Below are 22,646 nucleotides of genomic sequence, written 5' to 3'. Positions count from 1 at the left end.
CCACATATGCCATAACCATTTACCTCCTCAAAAACGCAATATTTGAAAGGCCATGACCCTCACCCCGTAAGCGCAATTAGCTTGACATGTTACACACACGCCCAGCTCAATGTGCTAGACGATAAAGCTTAGACGTCTGCCTTGAAGTATTTTATTTAAAGGTGCTCCGAGGAACTTTTAGTTTGTGTTCATTCTTAAACCCCCTTTGGACAAAAGCGGTATTGTTTTTACTAAGCCAGCTATAGTTCCTGAGGGTGAAGGACCCATGACAAAGGCATCAAGAAAAACTATATAAAAATAGCATTCTTTGCACTGATGGTCTCGTTTACTGTTACATGTCATTTATGATCATCAGAGGAAAAATTAGACTATTTCAGAAATATTAAAAGTTCCTCATAGCACCTTTAATTTGCATGAACTATAATCCAATCACGTGACATCTTGTCCAATCATAACCCAACCTGGTACTCATCTTCACCACAGTGTGTGGCAGTGGTTTCACAGAAGCATTTTTGGCCGGGCCCAATGTCTATTGTTTTACAAATAATCTTGTTTCCTGTTTGCCTATTTAAAACACACTTCACATATAGAAAAGCTTAATAACTAACTTGGGAAGAAAGGACAAAATGCATCAGCGGAAAAATGTGTGTTGTTTCTGCTTTAGTGAGTGTGTGCAGTTTGGGATAAAGCAGTTTCTAAGGGACGTCGTAATATCATTCGTGCGGAGGCAGAAAACAAAGTTAACCATACAGATGGCCAAGTTTGTGACGGCAAGGGGGTTGACACCAAAAGTGGGGGCTCAAAAAAAAGTCAGTTCAATCTTATAAGAGTATAAAAATAAAGAGTCTCTGCGGGTGTGCAGGTAGCATGCTTGTTGTTGAAATGCACGGCCACCCTCCTGTGATTTGTGGCACAGCGGTAACACTCTGCTCTGGCTTCTCCAACATACCGTCAAAAAATAAAAAGTCTCTATGGAAACCATCTCTGTCACATCAGCCTGTCAGACAAACTCCCAGGTGAAATACACTAGTGGTTTCTCTCCAACGACCACCAACTTCTAAAACAATGCTGTGGCTTGTTTGTTTGTTCCGCTTCCAGCATATCCACGTCCATGTGCTGCCCAGGAAGGCGGGGGACTTTGAGCGCAATGATAGCGTCTATGATGAGGTAAGATGGCATATTTTCTGATGATCTTAACTGCTTTACAAAAGGCATGTTCATTTAAATGACAAGCTATATCTGATGTGCACTGCCCTAGGGCTAGACTGCTATTGTACTGTCTGTCACACGTGAATAGAATTTATGAAAATAACCAAAAACCATTGTCTAATTCTCAGTAATCCGCGTCATATTTACTAAGTACTAGTAGTCAAAGGCACTAGCAATTCTGTAGTCTTGGAAGATGTTTTGCCAATGGAGAGGATTTCATTTATACTGTGTGTGTGTGTGTGTGTGTGTGTGTGTGTGTGTGTGTGTGTGTGTGTGTGTGTGTGTGTGTGTGTGTGTGTGTGTGTGTGTGTGTGTGTGTTTGTTTATCCATATGTTTATTCTTCATGATACTGCTTTTTATCACTGTATGCAGTAACTTGAAATACCAATACACCTCTCTGAAAGAAGAAATACTTTGTCCTGTTCAAATGAAAAGTTGTATTCACATGGAAAAAAATGGACTCTTGATTGGCGAACTGAACAGAGGATTTAGAGCTACTTACTTGGTCAGGTGTGACCAGTAGCATATAGGGGCTTATGTTAGCTAATGATAGTAACTTTTACATATACTAATAATACTGTAAATATATTGTTTTGTTACTTCTCTCTTCTACTACTTCCAGTTTTAGCCTCTCAGACATGAACATTACCGTAGTTTTACCGAACAATTAAAACAAGTAGATTGATTGTTTCTAACAGAAAAATATGTAAGCTTGTGATTTCACTGCAGACAGTAGGCTACCCTTACTTGGTAGGCAGGGTTAATGCTGGACAGCGATAGCCGTGGCCAGAGTTTACATACATTCCATGGGTCAGAGTGGTTTATGGCACTGGCCGCAGCAGCTGCATAACTATGCTGACATCATAGCAGCAAGAGGTAAAATACCACACAATAAACAAAGAGCTGCGCACTATCATTTTTCTAAACATAGGACTCACTCTTGCAGAGAAGATTACGCACAGTGGTGTATCTCTTGCACTGAAATGATGAATTCTGTCTACCAATCAAGGACTGCAGTGTGTAGCTCCACCCTTTTGGGACGGCTTGGTACCCCAAACAAAGGGTGACAAGAAATAGGTGCACCACTATTCGCTGATTTTGGTACCTTTTCCAATTTTTTACAGTGGAAACGCAAATAAATGTGTTGCCACTGCCACTACAGCTGAGCTGTACCGAACCACACGGCTCTGTGGAAACTATAGGCTCTACAGTAGTTCACCGGCACCACTACTGGGCAATAAATGGATATGTGAAAAGAGTATTGATATTGTGGAGCCATTTATCTTCTGCTACTGCGAACCTGTCATTGTTCTCCATTACTGCAGAGATTTAAAAAAAATAAAAAAGTTGTACTATTAATGATCTGAATTACCTGTATCTCCTTATAACTTTGATGAAACATCTGAGCAATGAGTTTAAACAAATATCAGTGGGCTCTACACGCCGGGAGCCACAATCTCCAAACTAACCAACCGCAACACTTCAATAAGAGAATAATGAACGTGCCTTTCAGCCTGTTTTTAAATTTCCCCGTGACATTTTGAATTTGCTACAAATTCCTTAGCAAATGAATATCAATAGCCTGTGAGTTTGATATGAATATTCTCATTTGCACTTTTAATAAATAACAACTTATTTGTACTTCCTCATCTTCCCCGAGGGGAGAAATGAATCTCAGCAACAAAATAGAAATGGGTTTGTTTTTAATTTGCATGGCATAATAAGGGTTATTGTGAGAGCAGCAGCATTGGAGCCATTTATATCTTCCATGTCGTACAGAGAAAATAAGAGACGTTTTCTCTGTGGTGCTTTCTTTGCAGAGATGAATCAACCAGTGTATGTTTTCCTGATGCCTTACCACGGTTATGTATTTTATTGCCCTAGATTTAACACATTTATATGTTCAAAAAGACTATTTAAGGGGCAATAGCACAGGTGAAGCCCTTTCTTTCAATATATCGTGAAAAAGGGAGGAAACACAGCCAGCTGCGGTCTCGTTTGGTTTTGCATGTGAACATGCAAAACATGGGAACATGTTAATGCTGCAAATTCATTTCATGATAAGGTGAGAAACTGTCAATTATTTTTAAACTTATGATGACAGGTTTCTTAATGCCGTACCATCTCATCTCACTCAAAGGAAATAGGTGAATAAAGTGAGTGCACTCACCCAGGCTTGCCTGCTGTGTTCCATTGTACGTGGAAAATCGGGAACTTCATACACGGAAGCACACGCAGTGTGCAGAAGACCTCTTCATACATTTGGAAAATGTGGGACCTAGGACCATGTCTTATACAAACCATAGACTGTATAGAAAACATAAAAACAAAATAAAAAAAATTAAAAGATATACTGGAATGCACACAGGTCTGAACTCAGTACTGTTGAGTCTGAAGCTCCTATATCCGAGTAAAAGAATGCATCGCTGCAGCACAGGTAATAAGACATAGCCCCTCCGATAGTATAACTGGGCAAAGCAGCTAATCCACGTGCTTTTATCAGTGGGTCATATGCTCATTGCTCAATCACCATCGTTTTAACTCACTATTTGATAGATAGGAACTTAACAGACAATACAATAGATGGTAATGTTACAGAGTATAGCTTTAAAAAAAAATGTTTAACAGCATTCTTTGCACTGATGGTTTTGTTTGCTGTTACATGTCATTTATGAAAATCAGAGGAAAAATAAGACTGTTACAGAAACCTCTAAAAGTTCCTCGTAGCACCTTTAATGCTTTTGTCATGGGAAAGTTCACCCAGGAACTACAGCTTGCGTAGTAAAAACACTACTGATTTTGTCGGAGCACCTTTTATTTATCACAAAAATATTTCAAATGTCAATTGTCTCTCTTTAAAGGCGTTGTACAATGTTTCAAATTAATAAGATTGTTATTTGTACAGATTTAGAAAATGGGCCAATGTAAAGTTAAATAGTCCCAACATCAGTAGCTAGTGGTGGACAGTGAAGACAGTGACCCACAGCACTGTATTGTATCCTCTTTTGTCTTACACATCAGAACATCAACAGGGAACCGAAAGCAGTAAGTCAGAAATTAAAAAAGAAAGAAAAGTAAACCGTTTTAAATTCATATTCTAAACAGTATCCCACCTCCCGGCCATGGTTTGACCTCATCTCTCCAGGATTTTGATGATGAACTGATAAACAGTTATAAAATGATTCATTAATGCCCTGTGCTGTTGACCACAATAAACCTATAATGACCTCCATTTGAGCTACTTTACAAACAATTACAATAATATCCATCTTATCTTTGGTTGTTCGATTTGCGTTATTAAATAAGGGCCCTCAAGTATTGGGTACTTCTTCTTCTTCCATGACATTTTTCTAGATCCTACTCCTCCCACACTGTTACGCGCAGAAATTCGGGAATGGGAATTGTTTCCGCTAATTAGCGTAAACTGAAACACATGTTTTTAAACAAAACTCTCAAATTTCACTGTATCGACACCAAATTTCTCACGAAGCCTCGGGGGACTAAAATACACATGTCCATAAAAGATAAGTAGGATAGCTTGAAAAACATGTCCACCATTGACCAAAACGTTTACTTAGTTTTGGGGCTTAGCAGCTAACTGGCCATAACTTATTGACAATAGGTCCTATCATCATAAAACTTGCTGGATATGTGCAAAACATGCATGTCACAAGAGGCGTTTCGATCCAAACCCATAGGGGGCGCCACAAATGCGAAAACCATCATACACATATTCAATGTTTGACAGGCCACGCCCCTCGCCCCCTGACTCTGATTGGCTTGAAAATTATTACACATGTACAGCTCTACAATAAAGCCTCTTGGACCATAAGGGTCAGCCATGCTTTTCTTTTTTCCCTAATTTGCATAACCTGAAAAACAGTCACGTGACATTTCCTTTATGTATTTCCAACCTATCATCACCAAATTGTATACACGGCCTTAAGGGACCGACATACACATGTGTATAAAGTTTTAGCGAGATAGATCAAGAAACATGGCCGCAGTTGACTAAAACATCTTCGCGAGAGCGTCTTCTATAATATAACTAATTCATAATAATAATTTGATGATAAAGCCATGGTAGCAGTGGCTGCTAATATACTGTATCAGCATTCCTAGAGCCAGCTGTCAGTACAAAATGTTTTGAAAGTCTCTTATAATATGTGGACATGACAGTGGAAATAATTTAAAATGTTGTGTCAAAAACTATTAGAATTAAAGCGCAACAAACATGTGTGAGGTTCATAACTCAGTTCTTCACAGTATGAACCGTTAAAAAAGCAATTTATTCCATAGCCCATGCACTGCCAGGCGAGGGAGTCCAGTCTTTTATCAGATGCAGATGGCAGAGAAGCCACAGTCAACAGGCTGTTTATGGCTGTAAAGGAAAAGGCATGGGACCCAAGAGTGCAGTTGTATTATCATTTTATGTAGATTAAGCGGAGCACAGGAGGCTCAGTCTATCTGCCTGGCTGACAGACAGTAGCTTTGTGATAAAGAATCACAGGGCATGACAAGCATAAATCTATTTAAAGACTTAAACCTACAAACTGTTGAGAGATGTATGGCTAAGCAAGGAATTATGCGTAAAAGATACAATTTTACAGGGGCGCTCGTGGTGTAGTGGTTAGAGCCCCCACCCCCATAGAGGCTCAGTCTTCCTTGCTGCAGACCCAGTTCGAATCCGTCCCGCAGTGGTTCTCTGCATGTCATTACCCTCTCTGTCCCATTTCATCTCTCTCTCTCTCTCTCTCTCTCTCTCTCTCAAAAAACTGTCCAATAAACCATAAAAATGCCAAAACATTATCTTAAAATGTAGTGTTGGGTCTAGGTGACGAGCAGTGTTATGGTGTTGTGGAAAAAGCTTTTTCTGAGCATGCTGGTGCGACTCCTAAAGCTCCTGTAACGTTTTCCGGATGGGAGGATAGAGAACAGTCCATGATTGGGGTGTGTGTGGTCCTTGATGATTTTGTGCACACATCGCAGTCACCCTGAGTGATGTGCCAATGATTTTTTGAGCAGTTTTCACAACTCGCTGTAGGGCTTTCCTGTAAGCCATTGTGCAGTTACCATACCACACCGTGAAGCAGTTAGTGAGGATGCTCTCAACAGTGCAGGGATAGAAGTTCCGGAGGATCTGAGGGGAGAGTCCAGCTTTTTTCAGTTGTCTGGGGAAGAAAAGGCGTTGTTGAACTTTTTTGATCAGAGAGGACACCCAGGAACTTGAAGCTGGTAACCCGCTCTACTTCAGCCCCTTTGTGAATGGATGTGTGGATGCTTGCCTTTGCTTTCCGGAAGTCAACAATGAGTGATTTGGTTTTGGTGGTGTTGAGCACAAGGTTGTTATTTGTGCCCCATGCTGCCAAGTGCTGGACTTCCTCCCTGTAGGCTTATTCATCATTGTTCCTGATCAAGCCGATCAGTGTTGTGTCGTCTGCAAATTTGATGATGGAGTTAGTGTTGTGAATGGGGGAGCAGTCATGGGTAAAGAGGGTGTACAGTTATGGGCTGAGCACACACCCTTAAAGGAATTGTAGTGGAGGAGAGGTTGTCTGTGGTCTGTTGATCAGAAAGTACAATATCCAGTTGCAGATGGATATGCTGATGCCAAGCTTGTGTAGTTTCATGATCAAATCAGATGGTGTGATTGTGTTGAAAGCTGAGCTGAAGTCGATGAATAGAAACCTAGCATAGGAATTGCTATTATCCAGGTGGGTGAGGGCATAGTGCAGGGCTGTGGATATGGCATCCTCAGTCGATCTGATGGCAGGGTATGCATACTGGTGGGGGTCTAGTGCAAGAGGAAGGCTGGGCTTGAGGTGGGCTAAGATTAGTTTCTCAAGGCACTTGGTGATGATGGTGCTCAGCGCATGTTCTCCACACACGCCCAGGGATGCCATCCGGGCCAGCTACCTTCTGTACATTCACCCTGTTCAGCACTGACTGCACGTCAGAGACAATGAGTCTCAGGTGGTGGGGTAGTTTTGACAGGCGTAGTGTTGTTGTCACGGTCGAAGCAGGTATAGAAGTTATTACGCTCGTTAGCAAAGGAGGTGGTGGTAAGGGGGGTTGAGTTTGTTCTTCTGTAGTCTGCGATGGCCTGTATCCCTTGCCACATACGTTGGGGTTCGAAGTTATTGAAGTGCTCCTCAATCCGCAGTTTGTGGCTTTGTTGGTCGATCCATATTCCCCTTTTCAGGTTAGCCCTTAATGTGCTGTAGGCTTCTGCGTTTCCGGATCGAAAAGCAATGTCACGGGCCTTTAGCAGTAAACGGAAATCCTTTTTCATCCAAGGCTTCTGATTGGGGTATATCTTGATCTGCTTATGAGTTGTGACATCATTAATGCATGTGTTGATATATTCCAGAACAGAGGAGGTACAGTATCTCACAAAAGTGAGTACACCCCTCACATTTCTTAAAATATTTCATTATATCTTTCCATGGGACAACACTGAAGAAATTACACTTTGATATAATGTTAAGTAGTCAGTGTACAGCTTGTATAACAGTGTAAATTTACTGTCACCTCAAAATAACTCGACACACAGCCATTAATGTCTAAACTGAAGGCAACAAAAGTGAGTACACCCCTAAGAAAAAATGTCCAAATTGGGCCCAAAGTGTCAATATTTTGTGTGGCCACCATTATTTTCCAGCACTACCTTAACCCTCTTGGGCATGGAGTTCACCAGAGCTTCACAGGTTCCCACTGGAATCCTCTTCCACTCATTCATGACAACATCACGGAGCTGGTCGATATTAGAGACCTTGCGCTCCTCCATCTCCCGTTTTAAGAAGCCCCAAAGATGCTCAATAGGGTTTAGGTCTGGGGACATGCTTGGCCAGTCCATCACCTTTACCCACAGCTTTAGCAAGCCACTGGTCGTCTTGGAGGTGTGTTTGGGGTCGTTATCATGTTGCAATACTGCCCTGCAGCCCAGTTTAAGAAGGTTGAGTGCACGTTTTCAGCGTCATACCAAGAGGTTGGCTTTGGAAAATTGACGTATGAGTGCTGCCAGCATTGCTGCAGGGCTTGAAGGGGTGGGGGGTCAACCTGTCAGTGCTCAGACCATACGCCGCACTCTGCATCATACTGGTCTGCATGGCTGTCGTCCCAGAAGGAAGCCTATTCTAAAGATGATGCAAAATAAAGCCCACAAACAGTTTGCTGAAGACAAGCAGACTACGGACATGGATCACTGCAACCATGTCTTGTGGTCTGATGAGACCAAGATAAACTTATTTGGTTCAGATGGTGTTAAGAGTGTGTGGTAGCAAACAGGTGAGGAGTACAAAGACAAGTGTGTATTGCCTATAGTCAAGCATGGTGGTTGGAGTGTCATGGTCTGGGGCTGCATGAGTGCTGCCAGCACTGGGGGTCTACAGTTTATTGAATACCAACATGTACTGTGCCATACTGAAGCAGAACATGATCCCCTCCCTTCGTAAACTGGGCCGCAGGGCAGTATTGCAGCATGATAACGACCCCAAACACACCTCCTAACGACCACTGGCTTGCTAAAGAAGCTGAGGGTAAAAGTTATGGACTGGCCAAGCATGTCCCCAGACCTAAACCCTATTGAGCATCTTTGGGGCTTCTTAAAACAGGAGATGGAGGAGCGCAAGGTCTCCAGTATCCACCAGCTCCGTGATGTTGTCATGAATGAGTGGAAGAGGATTCCAGTGGCAACCTGTGAAGCTCTGGTGAACTCCATGCCCATGAGGGTTAAGGTAGTGCTGGAAAATAATGGTGGCCACACAAAATATTGACACTTTGGGCCCAATTTGGACATTTTAACTTAGGGGTGTACTCACTTTTGTAACCGGCAGTTTAGACATTAATGGCTGTGTGTCGAGTTATTTTGAGGGGACAGTAAATTTACACTGTTATATAAGCTGTACACACGCTACTTTACATTGTATCAAAGTGTCATTTATTCAGTGTTGTCCCATGAAAAGATATAACGAAATATTTGAAGAAATGTGAGGGGTGTACTCACTTTTGTGAGATACTGTATATGTCTCATATGTCCAGCTGGGAGTCGGAGGTGGCATTGGTGACAAACATACTATAGAGTGGCCTCTGCACCCTCAGGCCAGATCTTTACAATCCTCACTGTGGGTTTAAAATACTATACACTATATAATAGAAATGATTATATAAATTATGATTAAATATTATTATTATATTAACCCCTTCAGACCCTGCGTCCATTGGAATGGACCTTACATATTTCTTTCTCTAAACCAATAAATACTCTGTAATTGGATGATGTCAGCACAGCTGGTTACTGATTGGATCCTGATTATCCAATTAAAACCATGTAATGACTTTGAGCATGCTCTGAGAGAGTGACAGACATCTGACAAGACAAGTATGGCTGAGCCGATCCAGAGAGGGAAGAGTAACTGCCCATTTTCAATCTAAAATCTACATTTATGTTCATGCTAGCCAAACAAACGTGCTCTCAGTATAATTTCAACTATTACAAGTGATAATATTTGAAGTTATTTTGAACATACAGTATCTCACAAAAGTGAGTACACCCCTCACATTTCTTCACATTTTTCTTTATACCTTTCCATGGGACAACACTGAATAAATGACACTTTGATACAATGTAAAGTAGTCAGTGTACAGCTTGTATAACAGTGTAAATTTACTGTCCCCTCAAAATAACTCGACACACAGCCATTAATGTCTAAACTGCTGGCAACAAAAGTGAGTACACCCCTTAGAAAAAATTTACAAATTGGGCCCAAAGTGTAAATATTTTGTGTGACCACCAGTATTTTCCAGCACTGCCTTAACCCTCTTGGGCATGTAGTTCACTAGAGCTTCACAGGTTGCAACTGGAACCCTCTTCCACCCATTTATGACAGCATCACAGAGCTGGTGGATATTAAAGACCTTGCGCTCCTCCACCTTCCGTTTGAGGATGCCCCAAAGATGCTCAATAGGGTTTAGGTCTGGAGACAGGCTTGGCCAGGCCATAACCTTTACCCTTAGCTTTTTTAGCAAGCCACTGGTCGTCTTGGAGGTGTGTTTGGGGTCGTTATCATGTTGCAATACCACCCTGCGGCCCAGTTTACGAAGGTTGAGTGCACATGGTCAGCGTCGTACACAGAGGTTGGCTTTGGAAAATAGACGTATGAGTGCTGCCAGCATTGCTGAAGGGCTTGAAGGGGTGGGGGGTCAACCTGTCAGTGCTCAGACCATACGCCGCACTCTGCATCATACTGGTCTGCATGGCTGTCATCCCAGAAGAACGCCTATTCTAAAGATGATGCACAAGAAACCCCACAAAAAGTTTGCTGAAGACAAACAGACTACGGACATGGATTACTGCAACCATGTCCTGTGGTCTGATGAGACCAAAATACATTTATTTGGTTCAGATGGTGTTAAGAGTGTGGAGCGGCAACCAGGTGAGGAGTATAAAGACAAGTGTGTCTTGCCTAGAGTCAAGCATGGTGGTTGGAGTGTCATGGTCTGGGGCTGCATGAGTGCTGCCAGCACTGGGGATCTACAGTTCATTGAATTCTAACATGTACTGTGACATACTGAAGCAGAGCATGATCCCCTCCCTTCATAAACTGGGCCGCAGGGCAGTACTGCAACATGATAACGACCCCAAACACCCCTCCAAACGACCACTGGCTTGCTAAAAAAGCTGAGGGTAAAGGTTATGGACTGGCCAAGCATGTCACCAGTCTTAAACCCTATTGAGCATCTTTGGGGCATCCTCAAACGGGAGATGGAGGAGCGGAAGGACTCTAATATCCACCAGCTCCTTGATGTCGTCATGAATGGGTGGAAGAGGGTTCCAGTTGCAACCTGTGAAGCTCTAGTGAACTACATGCCCAAGAGGGTTAAGGCAGTGCTAGAAAATAATGATGGCAAAACAAAATATTGACACTTTGGGCCCAATTTGGAAATTTTTTCTTAGGGGTGTACTCACTTTTGTTGCCAACAGTTTAGACATTAATGGCTGTGTGTCGAGTTATTTTGAGGGGACAGTAAATTTACACTGTTATACAAGCTGTACACTGACTACTTGACATTGTATCAAAGTGTAATTTATTCAGTGTTGTCGCATGGAAAGATATAATGAAATATTTGAAGAAATGTTAGGGGTGTACTCACTTTTGTGAGATACTGTATGTCACGTAATTAATTTGTAGGATTTTTTCAAAGAGTTGGGCGAATAATCTTGTTAAAGGTTAATTAGCCTACTATCCACTCTGTTTTTATGTTGAAGAGTAGTCTGAATCAGTAAAAAAAAAAAAATGCTCAGCAGAAAAAATGCGGGTCTGAAGGGGTTAATAAATATCATTGTCTTCATAGTTTCCTTCTCTCTCTCTCTCTCTCTCTTCTAACTGTCCCTCTCTCATGTAGCAGATGGCACATTCAATTATCTTTACAGTGTCACCTTGCTTTAAAGGAGCTGTCACTGTGCATCATACTTGTTTTGTGAGAATTGAATGTATCTTTTTTTCAGGATATTTAAATCGTTGCCTTTGCTTTATTAATTTTAGTCCTTTGAAACCTTAGCAACAAAGGAAATTAATGTTGGGTTCTCTATTTTAGTCCTTATTTGCGCATTCTTAATATACATACAGAAGCTTGGCATTTTTCACAGCACCAAGAGCCTACTTAAAACCATGAATTTGACATTCATGCCTACAGCATATCACATTAAATGTGCATCTAAAAAAAACTTAGAATAGTTTCAGGGTAATTTAAAAAGTGAAGCTTTCGTATATTCTAGAATCATTAGACAGCGTGAAATATGTCAGGTTTTTCTTTTGTTTTAATTTGGATATTGACGGCACAAAATAAAAAAAATCCACCATCTCAAAATGTAAGAATATAACTTAGAAACCAATCAACAAAAGGATATATAATACAGAAACGTCAAATCTGAAATGTATGTTAATCCTAGATTCATTTCACTTTATGTTTGATGAATTTGGAATATACGAAGGTTTGACTTTAATTGAATTACGTAAACAAATGCACTCTTTATCGATATACAGTATATGTATATTTTAGATTCACCTGTATGTACAAATAAAACTAAATAATTAGACAAAAAGCGTAACTCCTGTCATTGTGGAACACTCCATTATTTATACTAATGATTTTGCTGTTCTCACAAGTAGTTGAGCTAAAAATATCAGTTTTGCCCTATGGGTGACACCATGCTGCCCCACCCAAACTTCATAAGTCTCAACAGGTCAGGTATAATTTATAGTTGAAAAGAGTTGTGGTTAATAGAATCTCTATGCAGATGTTGTCATGTCTCCCAAACCTAACTATCAGCAGTTATTTTTTAATGCACACAGATTATTTGAGCATTAAACATATAAGATTCATGGGTGGACAGAGAAAGTCAAAGTCCAAAGCAAAATGCATCCATTTGGATGACATGTCATTTGAAGAGTAGTGCCAAAAGAGCAATATTTCCACAAAAAAAAAACATCATAATATACATAATATAATATCAATTAGTGTTGCTTGCTAATATCATGACCATGTGCGTGTGATCAAAATGCCATTTTTGGTGTGCCTTTTTCAGTTGGAAACCAGCAGCTTTACTGTGAAGATTAATTCAGACCACAGCTGTGCCGTTATCTAAAAATAATGTACACACGCAGAGTCCATTATTCTTCTTGGTTGCTCTCAACAGAATCTCACATTTAACTTTTATCATTTGCAAATCTGCTTCAAACCAGCATGGTGCTTTGGACAAACTATGACACACACGCACGCACTTTTATGCATAGACAAAGATAAAAAGAGAGGCAGAGAGAATCTATGTGATTTTCTCTTTCAAACTTTCCCGTTCCCAAACTATTTAGAATGCTGTGTGCCTGCAATGAAAAGACTCTATAAGGTCACATAGGACTGACATCAAAACATGATTAGAGAGGTAAACCATAGAATACTTTTTGGGGGGGCCGGGGTGGGGGGGGCAATGGGGTTATGGAAGAGAAACAGTCAACATTTTTATTAATAATTGATTGCTTGTAACACTAAAACATAAATGGTAAATGGCTGCCAATAAGTGCAGTCTTGGGATTAAAAACAGTTTTCAGTTGGTAACCAGGAGTTAAAGTAACGATTACCATTTACTCTTGTTGTTTAGTAATAAAAACAAACTATGCCTTTTATACTGGATTATTCATTTATACATTTTGTAGAGCATTATTGGAGGGAACCTGAGAACAAATAATTTAACTGCTTCACTGTAATTGTTGTGCATTTGAAAAATATCTTGAACTAGAACATAGCTGAAGTAACCAATAGATAATTACACCAGTAGTACTTTAATGAATGCACTCAGTCACGGCCATGACCTTTTTGTAACCTAAAGGCCAGGACACACCAGGCCGACTACCGACCGTCGGCAGAAAATTGAGTCAGGCGGGTTATTCAGCTCCAGTCTCCCTGACACGGTCAAAAAAATGCGAAGAACACACCGAGCCGACTACCGACTTGCCGTACGTTCTGCGCTTTCGCGGGATGACATTAAGTAGGCTGTTAACATTTGTAGGCTGTCATTATAACGGAGAGAATGCATGCTGCAGACACACACACTCTCTCTCTCTCTCTCTCTCTCTCTCTCTCTCTCTCTCTCTCTCTCTCTCTCTCTCTCTCTCTCTCTCTCTCTCTCTCTCTCTCTCTCTCTCTCTCTCTCTCTCTCTCTCGTGGCCGCTCCTTGCCCAAACTACCTCCACTATTTCTGAAAACAGTGAAAACGTCATGCACGGACAATCTAATGCTGTGTGCTGATTGTGTTTAGCCTACATGAAAATCCAAACATTCTCCGATTCTATCGATAGCTTCCTAAATCATGTTTGACAAAAGTGAAACCAATATGCTCCGCTGCCGTGGCAGAGCAGAGACGGGCTAGCCCTCCACCAATCAGATTGCTCTGGCTGAAAGACTGACCGACACCGATTGAACATGTTGAATCGGCTGAAAAGAAGCCCGACGACGTCTACGACGGCCGACGTTACCGAACACACCAAACAGATTTGTGTCCCCGCCCCCAGATTATCAGCCCGGTGTGTCCTGGCCTTTAAACCAAACTATTATCTTTTTTCTCGGCAACTGGATTTGCCATTTGTCCCATTTAGGACTTTTCAATTTTCAATTCTGATTAACTGTTTGGGAGTATAAAGGTGATAGTGTTTAAAAAAGCTTGATAAATATAAAACAGCATATAGACAGGATTTCTTTAAGCACATCCTTCTCTAGACTTGTGTAAACATAAAGCTTTGCAGAGTAGGAAGAAAACACTTAACATGAAAATTATTTACAGTGAAAAATAAACCTGAAAATGCCCTCCTAACTGACTTTGTAACAGCAATTTTCTGAATAAAGGGAGACACGTCTGAAAATGATGCGCTTATTACACCCCCTCAGTTGAGAGAGGTGAATGTCAGGGGAGTAGAATTGAACACAGTTTAATAAGTGGCACATTGCATTACCACCCACACTGCCATCACCTTCTCAGGGCTGGAATCTGGAGACTGTAATTACTTACAATTAGCACCTAAAGGAAGCTTGGAGGGTTTGCATTTGTTCCTCAAGTTTATACATTTTCTGGGGGAAAACGCAGAGAAACGGCCACTTCAGATGTCCATTCCACCCAATGGATGAGATGAGCAGTGAATAATCCAGTATTAAATTATGTATGTGTCAACCAGTAGTTTCACAAAAAGGGCTCTGACATTGTGAAATTAGTACATCGGCCCTCATTTATCAACCGTGCGTAGACCAGAAAAGTGGTTGTACGCACATTTCCACCCAAACCTCGGCATTTATCAATATGGACGTGAGCGTAGGGTACGCTCAAATCCTACGCCAGCTCTCAGCTCGTGTACATAAGTTTGTAAATAGCATGGACTCGCAGTGCAGGCTGTGCCGGGTAGCCGATGACTTTGTTGGACAATTATTAGAAGATAAAACAAATTCAGTGTTTGCTCAGACCGAAATAAATATATTAATTACTTAAAAATGTGCAGCTTATGGTGTGCAACTGAGTAGGAGAGCTGTTTCAATAGTGCGCACACGGGCCACTTAGGAGCGCTGCATGGGACTGCGTAAGGGCAATTATCTCCGACCTGGAGCAGCTGGGGGGACACTGAGGGAGCACTCACATTAGGCAAGTTTGCCTGTTCCGTGCTGCAGGAAGATCCCCCCCACTTCCCCGCTGGCCCGTGGTCACACTGCTCCCAAAGGCCGCGGCCCGGGCACGATTGCACCATCATACATACTGTACGTCATCACGTCGTACTACGATACATACGTCATCACCAAGCGTACTCGCTGCTGGAATTAGTAGAACAACAATGGAGAACAACAGTAGTCGCGGATTGCCCCAAACACCTCCGAATTTCTGTGGGTCTTATCCAGCTGCGACCATGGCTGCGACTGAATACTGATGCCGGTCCAAATTTCTAGCAAACTCTCCACTTCGCGATCGCACCGGAACCCACTCGTGAACCTCTTGCCGCCATTGTTTACAATTATTGTGGGGAAGAAGGGTCGCGCATGGACTACGTCAGCCAGCTCAGGTTGCGTATCCGTGCGTGTGCACGCGTCATCTCATTAGCATCTGTACTTTGGCCACGGCACACCTCTCCCAAGTGTGCCGTGGCCAAGGGGCTGTTCCGTGCTGGAATACGGATGGTCTTGGTCAGCTTAACATTGTATTTATTTGACGCACTTTTGAGATTGTATTTCCTCTTTTAATGTGTCATTGATCGTTACAGCGAGCGATTTATTTCCACCATTAACCGGCACGTTTTGGCTTGTTTTTCCAATCCGTTGGTGGAGCAGGACGGTGGGCGCTCTCACAGCTGATCGTTGCCGGGTCGGCTTGTGCAGCTGACGGCTGGGCTGACCACTCGTACCAAGCGCTTCTGTCATACACTAAAACGAAAAAAGTGTAATTTTCAGTTTTTAAAACCCTTTTGAATAGTGCTATCTAAAAGGGCCAATACATTCTAATCATTCAAATCTCTGCAGACGTGTATTTCTTTCATGGGGACCATTATCGGACAGTTGGTGCGTCTTTTTCTCCTCTACCACTTATAGTATGCCCGCACTTCCAGTTGGTGTTGCATTTCAGAGCAGCAACACGCTTTTTTTGGTGGCGATTTTTGAGTCAGACCACTTTTTCATAGGCTATGCAAAGAAATTGCGACATATAATTGTATATGCTGTTTTATAGCATTTGAGCGATACTGTTGTAAACCTAAAATGCTAAATCCTCAGCTGGAGATTGTTAATACCAACGCTGTTGACCACAGCAGTTCTTTCCTTGCTAACTGCTGCCTTCTGGCGTTCTTTGATGCCGCTTGTAATGCTCCTAAATGAAACTCTTTTTTTTTTCTACTTTCGCTGTTATGGTGTCAATTTCTACTTCAGAGAAGTTCCTCTCTTGTGCCGTAATGCGCATATCCATGTCGTAAAACCTCTGGGCGAGGTCTCTAAACTGAGAAAATATAGGGGGGTGATATTCAAATATCAATTGTTTTCAGCCGACGCATTTATCAATAGTGGCCTGGCGTACGCCGAGATTGGCGAGCTACGACTGTTTGATAATTACCACGCAATACCTAGCGTAGGGAGGTATTTGCGCCAGAATCTGCACCAGTGTCCACGCAAGTTTGATAAATGAGGCCCTTTGTGTGTGGACGAAAATGCCTTGTTGATGTCAGAGGCCAGAGGAGAATGGGCGAACTGTGTTGCGAATGATAGAAAGGCAACAGTAACTCACAGTAACCACTTGATACAACCAAGGTATGCAGAATACCATCTCGCCGAAGTTCCCGTTGGGGAGGTTGCGACCAGACAAAATATAGTTTGGTGACACAGTGTGTGCGCAAATGCATCAAGAGTGTCAGCGTGTGACGATACTGACTGTCCAAAACATGTCTTAGTCTACTGATATAGTACGTTTTATAAATTACACTTGCTAAATACACATTTTGTGTTTACTCCAGGATGAACGCTTTCATCTCCCTATTAAAAGTGTTCTACCTCTACAGCTCGGTGTGGGGTTATGTTCAGTGTCTCATTGACTTAAGACCCAAAGCAGCAGCTATGACTTGTTTACATGAAAATATTGGGATTTGACAGGCCAAGGTCAAATTGGCTTAAGGTGGCTAAGCACATCACACAACTTTGTTCTGACAGAGTATGTGTTAGAAAACATTTGCATATTAAATTCCTTAAGGGACATAAATAGTCAGTGTTTTTGTGCTGCTTATTGATAGCAGCATTTGTGGCGCTTCAGATGCTATCAAGTCCCTTCTGTTCAGACGTCAGTCATTTACAAGTGGCTTGTCTGTCCTTGTGGAGATCATTAGTGAAAAAGAAAGAGCACAATTGGGCAACGGTAACTCTGTTTCTGAAAAACATTCATAATATCAAACGTTCTTTAGGAAAATACCTCATCTGTTCAGATGTTTACGTCATGTGGCAGTTACTCAAGCATGTCATTGCAGAAATAAATGACAATCTCATATGTCAGTCTTAATATTGATTATTTGGGCTTTGTATAGTATGGCAAACTTGGCTATTGTTGTCTTTTATTTGTCAATTTGTGTTAATTGTGAATTGTAATTGGAAATCTGATAGTTACAGATGAAAATATTAGGTTTTAGGCACCAAGTTAAGGAGTTTATACAACAATATAAAGGGGGCACCTCCTTGTTATATTATGAAAATCTAGTTAACACACTTATGACAAACACAAATTAAAGCGGCAACGAGTAACATTTAAATATCTTTTAAACAGCCTAATTTTTCCTCTGATAATCATAAATTACCTTTAACAGCAAACGAGACCATCAGTGCAAAGAAAGACGTTTTTATATAGTTTTTATTACTGCATTTGATCTGGTCGTACACCCAGTCCGATTTTCGGTTCACGCGTGCATGCTCTATGGTCACATATCCGTATTGGTCGCAGATTTCAGTGTGGCGCAGGAACGTGAATTGAAAAGCCTATCACTCCAGGTGAGGGAAGGGGAGCGGGAGACCAGATCCCAATTCACCAGATGTGGGACAAAGACTACGTTTGTGCGGGACAATGCGGGACAAAGTGCCGTTTTTTTAGCAAAATAAACTCGTGTCACCACCGGTAATGCCAGAGACACGGCTTTCTAAATTAAAAAAACACTATCTTTAGATCAGCGTGCAGCAGTTAAGTTAGCTACTGTTAAACAAATAGAGCATTAAGGCTGCGGCTTCACATTAAAAGCATTTCACTGGCTTCACATTAGCATTTCACTTGACAAACGTGAGTTGGCTTTTATTTTGAAGTAACAGGAAAGTGAACGTTGAAGCACTGCAGGCAGCACCTTCACAGAGCCACTGAGCCCAGCAGCCCGATACACACACACAGACAAACACACACACAGACAAACGGAGACTGCTGTCTCCTGACAGCTATCGGATAAATGCCAGATTATAAAACACGCATTTAAAAAGGGGGGCTCACTTTCAATAACAATGCGGGACAACGTCTCAATTTGCGGGACGTGTGAAAAGTAATGGAAATGCGATCTGGTCATCCTAGAAGGGGAGCGGGAGCCTTGTTTGAGACAGTTATTTGTCGTCATAATGACTGATAACGGGGCTGAACCATCAAAGAAAAAAAAATAAAATGCAATGAAGAAAAGCTCAAAGGGAGAGTGATAGGCGGGCGGGAGGGCGTTGCCAAGCAACGTATACACAATTTCACGCAGCGAACCTAGACTGCAGTGTTTACTCCTAAATGAATGAGCGGTAGCCTACTAAAACAAAGTTTACTTTGCCTCACCAGCATCATCAGATGACCATTATTCATCTGAAATAGTCATTATTTACAACAACATAAACACATTACCTCATCGTGATCCATAACTAACTGCCGTCTCTCGTTCATTCGCTTTGTGTGGGGACTGGGGACACATACTCGTTCAGCTCCGTGAGAGGTGACAATGGATCAACTCATTGCAATCAGGTCAGGTGTAGTTGATGCTGTGTCACTAACCACTCTCACCGAGCCGAAAAGAGTCCGGTGCCCTTACACTTTCAACACACGGACACGCACTATATTGCTTCCTGATTATTTGAATCTTGAGGCCCTGCACGAGCTAGAAAACAGCTTCACGACAGCTGGCGTCGTAAAAATACTACCGCTTTTGTTCAAAGGTGTCGCCAACGTGCCGACTTACTCGTTGTACCTTTAAGTTGGAACTGGTTTACAAAGATCATAAGACAGTTAGAAAATAAAGCAAACATATCTATTTCAGATAACTTATATATACATGTATTTAAAATACATTTTCTCCTCATTTAAATAACATTGTTTTACCTCACTTTAACAATGGGCACAATTGTCTATGAATCTGTGAACCTTAATAATAGAGGTGGCAGACCAAAAACAACGGACCCATGTTTTATTTTGGAAGGAAAGAACAAAGGCCATTTTTTGTTTTTAAGGTATAGGGATGTGGAAAAGCATTGAGCTAATGCAAGCAGTAAGCATCCCTTTAGCAAGCAGGGTTTCATGTTTACTCTGCACACAAACAATGTCTTAATTTGTTGTGTTTTTCAATTTTACAAAATTATTTCTGTGGAGCATGTGGCATGACTGCAGATAAAGGCAGATGGAGCTGCTGACATGCCTGTTTTTACACAATAAATAAACCCACTTGAAAAAGTAAAGTGAAACTAAGTCACTGCAATTACAAAAGACTCATATTTTCTCAGTCATGAGGCATCATTGGGATTGTTTATATAATCCACAATAGGTGTTATATTCATACCATACTGGAACAGACAATCTGCTCCGAGAAGAGAGGAGAACCTGAACACCCACATAACCTTAAGTAGTGCTTCAATATGTATAAGCACTGTCTCTAAAACAGTTGATATTGTTATGCAAATTTGAAGTACAATAGGCTTACGTAGATTTCAGAAAAACATAACCCCTTGAGCCCTTGAATTTAGCTTTCATCAGCAAAATGGTCAAAGGTGAAGTCAGCCAGGGAAAAAATAGGGTGCTGCTAAAAGCCTTCTGTTTAAGTGTGTGTGGGGGGGAAACATTTTGACTTCACTACAGTGACATTTCATGGGTCTATCACTTGAGATGTAAATATTAAACTGCAGAATAACTCAAAAACTTTCACCAGATAAATGTAGAATTAAAAAGTCAGCCATTAGTATATTGTAAAAATCCTACAGCCATCTTAAACAGTGAAGCTCAAGGGCTTTAAGAAACTATAAATTTTTCCTAGACCTAGACTATACGTTTTCGATAATGTTTTTGGTTGCATGTACCAGCCTGTCAATTAGACAGTTAGGATACTGTTGGCAGTAGAAATGCAAGCCAGATCCATGGTCACAGTGCTGTAACCGAACTGTGCTGCTCAGTGGAAACGAGGCACAAGTGTTGACTTGTAATTGGGGAGGTGTCAGTTCACCTCCCTGAGCACTGCCGAGGTGCCCTTGAGCAAGGCAACCCATTTGCTCTGACATCTCTCCATTAATGCTTGTGTACAGGTCCTGTTTGTGCATGTGTGTGTATTTCAGGGTGGGTTATGTAATAACAACAGAGTGAAACAAAATATTATCCAATAGAAGAAATAAAAAGTTTAAAGGAAAGGATGATGTCATTCCAAGTTAACAATAAATCCTCTTCATGGTCATCTGTAGGAACTGCCGTGCACTCTCTTCCCTCTGCAGACTTTGAGGCTCTCTCCAGAAAGAAACTACTTCCTCCTTTGCTTCCTGTGGAACGACTCATTACTACATTTTACTGTTTGAGGGTTTTATCACTTTAACCTTAACTGAAATGACTGATGCTAGACCGCAGCAGTGGACCTTCAAACGGCTGCACTACAGAAATGGGCATGTAATCATATTCATAAAGGATGGTATTTCTTGAGCACAAATGAAAATTGAATTCTAATGCTGGTGCATAAGGTTAAAGGGTCATCCAACACAAGGATTAATCCTCTGGAGATAGTTCATATAAATTGCTAATTTCATGCAAGCAGCAATTCCTCTTTGAAATATATTATCATAGATCAGCAATGGACCACATTGTCGGACTGACAAATTTACTTTATCTCTATCTATTTTTGGCCAACGTTTGCACATAATATAAATATGGATTTAACTTTTGCAGGGTGGCTTGTGTAGGTCACATTAAACATAACACAATCTTATTTTAAACAATTTAAAAATAACCATGAAGGCAACATTTTATCTGTGCAATAATAATCTTAACATCAAAGCTTAGCCTTTAGAGACAGTGATTAACTGTGGTGAATTCACTGCTACTTTATGAAAGCAAATGTAAGAAGTAATTTCTATTGGCAGCCGCTGTCTTTGGGAATCATGAAAACACCTGTCAACTTTCAAAGCCAAATGTTCTCACTCTGTGTGTGTGCTTTGTCCCCCTGTAACTCATTTAGACAGTCAGGCAGTTTATGTTAAGGAAGATGACAGTTCTATCATTAATTGGCAGCATTCTTCACGTTGGGGAAATATATCTAAAAAAAAGTTAAAAAGCTCAGAGTGGCATCAAAGCAATGTAAGCCACTGACAGAGCCGATCATTACATCAATGCTAGCAGAAAGCCGATTGCTTCTTAATATAGATGCTGCATTACATGAAAAGTGATTAGATGATAAAAGGGACAACGTGAGAGGAAGATTGACTCTCCAAGAGCCATTTGGCGTAACTGGCATAATCATATCGCTCACTGTGCATGTTCCAGAATTTCTAAGTAATCTAATAGAGAAAAAGATGTATGTCTGTGTGTGTCTGTTGGTTTCACTCCTATTGTAACATCTCACTGTCCCCTTACCTTAACCACCCAGATGTGATGCCTGAACCTAATTGCCAATTTCAGGAATATAGGACTGTGTGACAGTAGGGCCTAATTTTGAAGAAATAAAATAGATCTTAGAAATGTGGTAACATAGGACTGACCCCATCATACTTTGATATACCATAAGTTCTTAAGAAGATGCTTACAAAGTCCACAATACCCACCCCCCCAAAAAAAATTGGTACACTACAAAACAGTATAGCAAAACAATTGATGGTACAATACCTGTTTATGCACTGTATACAAAGCTTGATAATAGAACATAAAAGGCACATGTATACGTGTTTTAAACATTTAATTTAAGGAAAACCTCATTCAAGGCAGTTTTCTCACTACATTATGCCCTTCATATACTGATGTAGAGCCTCTGAGCAAAAAAAACAAAGAGATAATATGTTTAAACATTTATGATTTCTACACTAAATGCAACACCTCATTAGGAAGGAAGGAGATCAAAGTAGGTGATTCAAACAAGCAGTTGCAACCTAATTTTAGTGAGGAACACACACGCAGGCAGAATTG

At 41.1% G+C, this 22,646-nt stretch overlaps 1 protein-coding gene across 2 annotated transcripts in view; it reads left to right on the top strand.

The window, feature by feature from the left end:
- fhit (fragile histidine triad diadenosine triphosphatase) overlaps window positions 1–22,646 on the top strand; it is a 323,745-nt gene that overhangs the window by 290,112 nt on the left and 10,987 nt on the right. For both annotated transcript variants that reach the window (XM_080025563.1, XM_080025562.1), the window contains one exon: window positions 1,099–1,167. In XM_080025563.1, coding sequence (XP_079881689.1) covers window positions 1,099–1,167 — 69 coding nt within the window. The remainder of the gene's footprint in view (window positions 1–1,098; window positions 1,168–22,646) is intronic.

Source organism: Ammodytes marinus, assembly GCF_949987685.1.
Source record: "Ammodytes marinus genome assembly, chromosome: 4".
NCBI classification, from domain to species: domain Eukaryota; kingdom Metazoa; phylum Chordata; class Actinopteri; order Uranoscopiformes; family Ammodytidae; genus Ammodytes; species Ammodytes marinus.
The sequence above is the reverse complement of the archived record's forward strand: the minus strand, read 5'-3'. Positions and strand labels throughout refer to the sequence as shown.